The sequence below is a fragment of the Trichomycterus rosablanca genome, chromosome 22 (assembly GCF_030014385.1).
Source record: "Trichomycterus rosablanca isolate fTriRos1 chromosome 22, fTriRos1.hap1, whole genome shotgun sequence".
Classification (NCBI taxonomy): Eukaryota; Metazoa; Chordata; class Actinopteri; order Siluriformes; family Trichomycteridae; genus Trichomycterus; species Trichomycterus rosablanca.
In genome coordinates this window covers 5,789,928-5,797,973 of record NC_086009.1, presented here as the reverse complement: position 1 = coordinate 5,797,973, position 8,046 = coordinate 5,789,928, and the positions used below count along the sequence as shown (strand labels likewise).

The window sequence follows — 8,046 nt, the reverse complement described above, 5'->3', positions numbered from 1 at the left end:
AGGTACATTTACATTGTTTGGAAAAGTGTATCCTGAACATTTTTTAAATGCGCACTGATAAAAATGTCCACTCATTGCTGTTAGGTCTATAAAACCTGAACTATAACGAATTTTGCTCAGTAATGATGCGCTTTCTACCTGAAGTCAGACTACAAGAAGCGTCGCTGATTGGCTGTCGACTTTGTGTCGGCTCGTGACGCAGCGCGAGCCTGCTCGCCGCAGCCCGCGTGGTATATAAACACAGCCCGCGCCCCAGCTAGGATTATACGGAGTGAACAGCTCTGCCGTGCTGAAATCTGCCGCACCAACCAACAATTCTCACTCACACACTCACTCACTTACACACACACACACACACACACACACACACACACACACACACACAAACTATGGAGAGCAGCGTTAGAAGACGCTACTGGAAACTTTTCGCACTTTATTGCTTGCTGTTGGAGGCCTTGGGTCAAGATTTTGGACCGACCCAGTTCATCTGCACGTCCGTGCCCAAAGACGTGGACATTTGCGCGGCTACTCTGCAGAACAGTGTTCCCGGTGATGAGCTGCGGGCCACGGTCATGCAGCTCAGAGAGACCGTGCTCCAGCAAAAGGAAACTATTGTTAGCCAGAAAGAGACCATCAGGGAGCTTACGGCCAAACTGGCACGATGCGAGAGCCAGACCAGTCCCGAGGCTGGAGGAGGAGGAGGTGGGAGAAGGAAAGAACCGGGCTCCAAAAACACCATGGGAGATGTGTCCAGGGGTCCTGGAGACACGCTCGCACAACTCTCACAGACTTTGCAAAACCTGAAGCAGAGGCTGGAGAATTTGGAGGTACGTGGAGATAATTTGCGCATTTTTGGACATGGACGTTAGGGCGCACTTCAAAGCAGCGCATTTACTTTAACCGGCTGGTTATGCCTATATTAACTTTCATGGTTAGATTTTCCCACATTTTGCAATCTAGCAATCCACTAACAATCTAGTGTAAAAACTAACTTGGTTCAGTTGCGTTTTATTTTGCGTATTATACACGAGATAAAGTGCACACTGTTTCAGTTTACTGCAGTATAATTCTGTATTGAGCACAAAGTATTGAGCTTAAATAATCAGTGCAACTTGAACAGTAACTTCTGCAGTTAACATAGAAAGAAAAACAACTTGGTGCATTTTTATTATATCTGGTGCTTTATACCAGAGTATATGCCAGATAATTGTATAAAGTCGACAATGCGTTTGGATTTTATTCAATACTTTATACCTTAGTTAAAAAGCTGTTTTGGTTACTCTATGTAAAGAAGTATGATTTTTTAAAAAGTTTTAACTAGGTGATGTTTATTGGAAATATTTAACAGTTGTAATAATGCTTTATTTATTTAATGCTTCCTATGTGCACCACTAAATATAATAAGTTTTTCAGTGTTTTTTCTGTCTTTAGGAAATACTTAATAAATAAACATATAAGACTCAGCAAATACTATTTATTTTAGTTGTAAGGTTAGTTAATCTGTCTTCCTGGAAGGTACCTTCATAATAAGTTTTAAACATTTTAAAGCGTTTTAAACCTCAGCTCAGATCAGTTCACCTGAGGACAAACAGATAAAGGGGAACAAATTTAGCCCGCAGACCAAACTGCCGCAAAATAAACGCCTTAAAGTAGATAATCCTGCTTTGTCCGAGCTGCTCTCCGCATCCCCGCTGTGATTAGCGCAGACATGGAAAGAAATCTATTCTCTTTTCCTCCTGACGCATTGTCTCCTCCGCAGCAATTCAGCCGCACAAACGGCTCTGCGCCTGCGAACAGTCTGAAGGATCTGCTGCAGAGTAAAATCGACGACCTGGAGCGCCAGGTGCTGGCTCGCGTCAACGCGGTGGAGGAGGAGGGCAGACCGGCCACGCGCAACGAGAGCGCGCAGCGCGGCCAAGTCGAAGCCACGCTTACCTCGCTGCACCAGCGCCTGAGCGACCTGGAGAAAGGTGAACGCGCTTGGATCTTCACTGCATACGCTTAATTCAGTCATTACTTATTAGTAAATTAACACATTCAATACCAACACTGCGTAGATAAACCTGGTCTAATGATAGAGTGATGGAGTGATATAGACTGATTGGTCTTAGAGTAAAAATGTCGCAGAAGACTCAGTGAGATGGAAATGATGGAAGCTGGGAATGCTGGGAGGAGGGTGGAAAGCTGCATTGCTTTGCATATTGAGTCCGTGTTTAATAAGTAAATCAGGGTTTACTTATGCAGAAATGAGTTTTGAATATAACGTCATTACAGAGAATATAAGCTTTAACAAAGAAGTTCAGGGTTGGTTGGCAGTTTTCAATTTGCTTTATAACACTGTCCCAATAATCAGAACTGACCTTTTACGCAAGACTGCATAGTGTCTATAAAATTTTTCCTTTTTCCTCCAACAAGTGTGCTCACTAGTGCCCCCTATGAGCACTCAATGCGGCCCTCGGCTAGGTCCGCATAGGTGCACTCCTTTATTATGGTTGTGACACGGTGACGTTTTAGACATCCACCTATTGTAGACATGGTTGTTGTATATTTTCTTTAAATATTGGTTGCCATATGTTGGGGGATGGATTTGGTTCAGAAGTTTTAAAGTAAATAAACTAATATTCTGGCAACCTGCAAAAAAGGCATACGAGCACACTTGGAATGACTGGTTATAACAAAGAAAATAGAAAGCTAGCATAAATTTTGTGCTTTTGCATTTACAATTGATTACAAATGTCTACATACACATCATGATAAAGGAAAATTTGTATTCTTTTTTCTAGACATAATTTTGTGGGAAAACAAAACATATGCAATACGCAGCAGTTCTGTGGGTCAAAGTCCATTGATGATGTGAGCCAAAAGAGATTGGCTGTTTTGAACTGACACAAAAGCAGTTTTAAGGGCAGCACTGCTGCCGCATAATCACATGAATGAGCAGGTGTACAGATGTGTCTTGTACAGTGGCTTGTAAATGTACAGTATATATTTTGAATAACATTTTTTTTGTAAACCCTACAGGACAGAAGGAAAACAGACCACTAGACAAATTCCAGTTGACATTTCCACTGAGAACCAATTACATGTACGCCAAAGTGAAAAAGAGTCTGCCAGAGATGTACGCCTTTACCGTGTGTATGTGGATTAAATCCAATGCATCTCCAGGAGTGGGGACAGCATTCTCATATGCAGTTCCTGGTCAAGCCAATGAGTTAGTCCTTATCGAGTGGGGAAAGAACCCAATGGAGATTCTCATTAATGACAAGGTAAATAGTTTATACAGTTTTTTAAAATCATGTTATATATTAAAGTGCTGGGGAGCCTAAAATGCTGGTGTTTGTTGATCCTTCACTATTAGAATGACACAGAACAAATCAGTTATTGATACAAAAACACTACACACAGTCAGGATGTGCAACAAAACAATGTAAATATTTTGTTTTTCCTCCAAACATCGCACAAGAGCAGTACGACCTAATACTTATCCCAACTGTGAAGCATGGTGGAGATAGAATCTTAGTTTTTGGATTTGCTTTCTTAGGGCTAAAAATATTTGTTTTAAAATGGCAAATTCAGAGTTCATACCTCAACAAAATTGCGTCATGGCCCAATTAGGGTTTTTTTATACAGAAATTCCCAAAATGGTCTGTAATTATTTTTTGCTGCTGTGCAAGACACAGATCTGTTTTCAGTTTTAATTTTTATCAGTTATTAAATAAAAGCATTAACAAACTTTCCAGTCTGAATATAAAAAAATAAACACCGGTTTTAATAAAGAAATAAAATAAGTGTCACCAGTTTAGGCAAAATATATCAGTATCATTATGAGCATAAAATATAAATTTTATTAGTAATTGATAAAGAAAAGTTGCTTATTCTAAATGGTTCACAAACTTTATGTCATTTTGAGTCTCTTACTCTTACTGTTTTAGGTTGCGAAGCTGCCTTTTCTGATAAATGACGGAAAATGGCATCACATCTGTGTTACGTGGACCACCCGTGATGGAGTGTGGGAGGCCTTTCAAGATGGTGTGATGAGGGGGACCGGGGAGAATCTGGCACCGTATCATCCAATCAAATCACAAGGAGTGCTCATACTAGGTCAAGAACAGGTAGCGTTGCTTGCTTACTTTTTTGGCTTCCTCTTTCATTCAGCTAGACAGTCAAGGTGATGAGTGTGCCTTTACGCAACCTCAGTCTGCTCTTACATAAGAGTTTAGTTTACTAAAGCTGTAGCTAATCATGCACATTGTGCCTGGTACACCTATTACTTGCACTTTATTTGAGGCTCAGAGAACTGCTATAAATTGAAAAAAATGCTCAACCACAAAGGAAAAAAACCCTTAGAACTAAGAGTGAAATGCAAATGAAGTAACAATAGTGGTGGCTTAGTGGTTTAGGCTGGTTGAAGGCTAAGTGTTCAAGCCCCATGGCTGCCAAGCTGCTGATACACCCACTGTGTCCAAAGAAGCCTGACATGTGTGGAGCCTCTGAACTTTTAATATTTACCGACCAGCACTCAAGCCAGCTTCTCAAACAGTCAGTGGAATTCTCTGTTGTATTGGCAAGGATGTGACTTCCAATTCAATCTTCTATTTGTCATATATTACAAATTGCATGAGCGCTTGACCAGGCCGGTCAAGACTCTAAGGTCTCTGCAATAGTGGGCTGGACTGCTTTGTATTATCATGTTTTTCCAATAAGTACAGTAGAACCGCAGGTAAGGTTGGGACTCCTGTATATAAAACAGGAAAACCATATACTGAGTATAAGTAAAGAATAAAGTACCCATTGTCTGTGACTATAGAGTAGCTCAATTAAGCTGGAAAACTAGGGACCTGGCAACCGCTCTCAGTAACACAGCTGTTGATGGCTTACACCAATCTTTAAGAATGGCAGAAGAAATAAAATGCAAAGCCAGCACGATTGCCCAAACCTTAATAAATCAAATGAAAGATGAAATGACACTCAATTTCAATATATTTGCATATTTATTAGAGAAAGAGGAGCTATAATCCTGCCACGAACACAACGTATATCCTGTTTAGGCAATTTACTCCCTCTACACCAGTTTAATACATAACATAACTAAAGTTCCACCTTCAAACAGGCACAAAAATGCTTAGTCCTCAGAATCTAACCCTCTCAATCTCCCCCGGACCAAATTTGTCACATTGATTGCAGCAGTAATTATTAAAGCGTTTGCCGTGCCACTTCTAATGCTCCAGGATATTACAGACATTTTTATGGTAATGGATATAAATAATGAGAAAAGGACAGGATATTAGATTTTGATTAGGGTCCTGCACTGAGAGAGAAGGAAAGCTCACATTGCTTCACTTGTTTTATTCAGTAAAACTTCTTATAGCTGCAGATTAATAGTTACTTAATAAACCTACAGGGCTGCATTTACTGGCCAAGACCAAATAAACTTAATAATATAAATGACATTTAAATGACTTTTCAGCTCCAAACATCAATAATAGACAGGTTCATTTGTTTTATTTTGGTCGATCTGTGTTACAGGTTGCAAGTGCATCCACGTGCTCAGTGTACTAATATCAAGCTGCTTATTTCTCTTAATTCTAATTTACACAATTTATTTGATTTTATGTATTTAAGTAGGCAAGTAGCTCAGCCGTGTTACATGCTAACCCACTACTGCTGAGTCTTGAGTCTTGGCTGTGCCGTCGGCCTGGCTGGGCACTTAAGTGACACAATTGGTCATGTCTGAGGGAGGGAGGGATGCAAATTTCTGTCACATGTTTAGTAAGCACACAATAGAAATAATGGAAAATTTATATTGGCCTTCCAAAATTGTTCAACAGCAAACACAAGAAATAAATGGTTAGGGTACTGGATTAGTAATTAAAAGGTTGTTCAAGTTATACCACAATTCAAAGTCATTGTTGAGCCCTTGAGCAAAGCCCTTAACCCTTAATTAAATTGTATTTGGTCACAGTTGTAATTTATTTAGAAAAAAAAACTGCTACTGCTAAATGCCATAAATGTAAAAGAGTTCATTAAGAAAAAATGTTTATAAATGTTTATAAACTTTTATACATATATTATTCCTGCTACAGTTGTATTACAGTGTCAGCTATGGAATTTGTCAACCCTTTGGTAAAGATTGGTATAATAGTCTATAGTTGTCTTGGTTAATTAGCTTAATCACTTAAAAGGCACTTAAAGAAATCTTTATTTCAAGTAAATTTGTATACATTAACAGTATAACCTCTTTACCGTGACCCAGGCATTACAAGCAATGCATCAATACAGAACACAAAACAAAATATACTTAATTAATAAAAATAATGTCAATCTGGTCCCACTGTGGTTTACAAGGTGTAACGTAAAGCCTCCACAAAGGGGCGTTCATGTGCTGAATAATTTTGAATAATTAGGCTCATACTTGACGATTTGAAAAAGATGCTCACTAGTTCTCCAAATCTACAGTTATACAACACATTTATGCCAAAACTATTAACTTCTTCTAATCACAGATGTAAGTGCTTGATGTTTATGGTTAGATAAGACAAAATAAAGCTTTTTGGCAAGAAATGGGTTTTGGTGTTAAAAGGATGGTTATAAAGAATAACAAAATAAATTACCACTTTTAAATATGATGATAAACTGTGGTGTTCCAGAGCTGCTTTTCCTTTAATGGCTCTGAAAACCTTTGCTGCATTAAATCATGGACCCAATAAAGTACCAGGAGATTTGATATATGGGTTATGGTTCAATGTTACAACAGGAAAATGATTTAAATGGGTTTAATGACCACAAATCAAGCTTTTAGCTTAGTCATTTCATTTTAGTGAAGTCATTGTTGGGTAATTGGGTTTTCAACTGAGTCAGTGTCTTCTGTTCCACATAGAAAATAACAAAAATTAATTTAGTCTGAACAGCCAAAATCCACCTGTACACTTCTGTCCCCTTGTTTGATAGCTAAAAACCATAAACCCTGAGCATTCCAGGGGAGCACAGAGAGAAATACAGTTGTCAGCACATCTATTTTATTGATCACAATGTACAGACAGTTTAGCTGATCTATCCTTAAAAAATGCTTACAGCAGCGTTAATAATGCACCATCTGACCTGCTAAGATCAGCCCAGTGTTTATTCTAACCGTGTTTTATATTTGTTCTCGTCCTACAGGACACCCTTGGTGGAGGCTTTGATGCTACTCAGGCGTTTGTAGGCGACATGGCAAATTTTCATATCTGGGACCGGAAACTGACCATAGGAGAGATTTACAATTTGGCGACATGCAGCAGCAAAGCACAAGTGGGTAACGTCTTCTCCTGGCTGGAGACCAGCATTGAGATCTACGGTGGAGTATCCAAATGGACCTTCGAGGCCTGTCGCCAGCTGAACTGATGGACACGGGGATTTGATATCCGATGCGAAACATCCATCCATTCTCAGACATGATTTAAAAGATATTTGCATACGTGTGGATACCAGAAAACATTATCTGGAGTTTTTGTTAGGTGTTTTTCACATGATTTCTTGTTAACACTTGAGCACTTTTTTGATCACGCAGAGAAATTCTTCTCATCTGTTTTGGAATTTATAAACGGAAGCTTAAAGTGGTTTATATTCATACTAACAGCACCGCATTTTTACTCACCATGTTTCCTGATCTACTGCTGGGCAAGTAATGCCTTACTGGACAGTTAGCCTGCTTCATACAAAATGATAACGGCTTCCAACTGTGATTTACACATATTACCTCTGTGTGGCTTGAGTAAAGGAATGTATTGGTTTTCTTGGGTTAAAGTATTTATTTATTTATTTTTATTTATTTATTTCTGCACAGCAAAAACAGTAGAACAGTGATATTTTAGAAACACATCAATATATTTTTTTATATATATATTTATTTTCTATTTATTTATTGTATTTATTCAAATTTTTTTAGTGCAAAAAATTTATTTATTTATTTATTTGCTCATGGCTTATTTTACTATATGTATTTAATGGTTGTTAATTAATACATTAACACAACACTAATTATATTCAATTATTAGATTAAGCAAATAT

At 38.4% G+C, this 8,046-nt stretch overlaps 1 protein-coding gene across 1 annotated transcript; it reads left to right on the top strand.

Moving 5' to 3' along the window:
- Positions 1-389: 389 nt before the first annotated feature.
- nptx1l (neuronal pentraxin 1 like) lies at positions 390-7,439 on the top strand. The gene is made up of 5 exons (XM_063019013.1): positions 390-827; positions 1,760-1,970; positions 3,022-3,266; positions 3,933-4,112; positions 7,159-7,439. The coding sequence occupies exons 1-5, from the start codon at positions 390-392 to the stop codon at positions 7,378-7,380; spliced, it is 1,296 nt and encodes a 431-aa protein (XP_062875083.1). The 3' UTR covers positions 7,381-7,439.
- Positions 7,440-8,046: the final 607 nt, after the last annotated feature.

Excerpts from the sequence above, each read along its gene's own strand:
- nptx1l (XM_063019013.1), top strand. The coding sequence starts at position 390 with ATGGAGAGCAGCGTTAGAAGACGCTACTGGAAACTTTTCGCACTTTAT. Across the intron at positions 828-1,759 it reads AGAGGCTGGAGAATTTGGAG|CAATTCAGCCGCACAAACGG; the intron begins GTACGTGGAGAT and ends TCTCCTCCGCAG. Across the intron at positions 1,971-3,021 it reads CCTGAGCGACCTGGAGAAAG|GACAGAAGGAAAACAGACCA; the intron begins GTGAACGCGCTT and ends TAAACCCTACAG.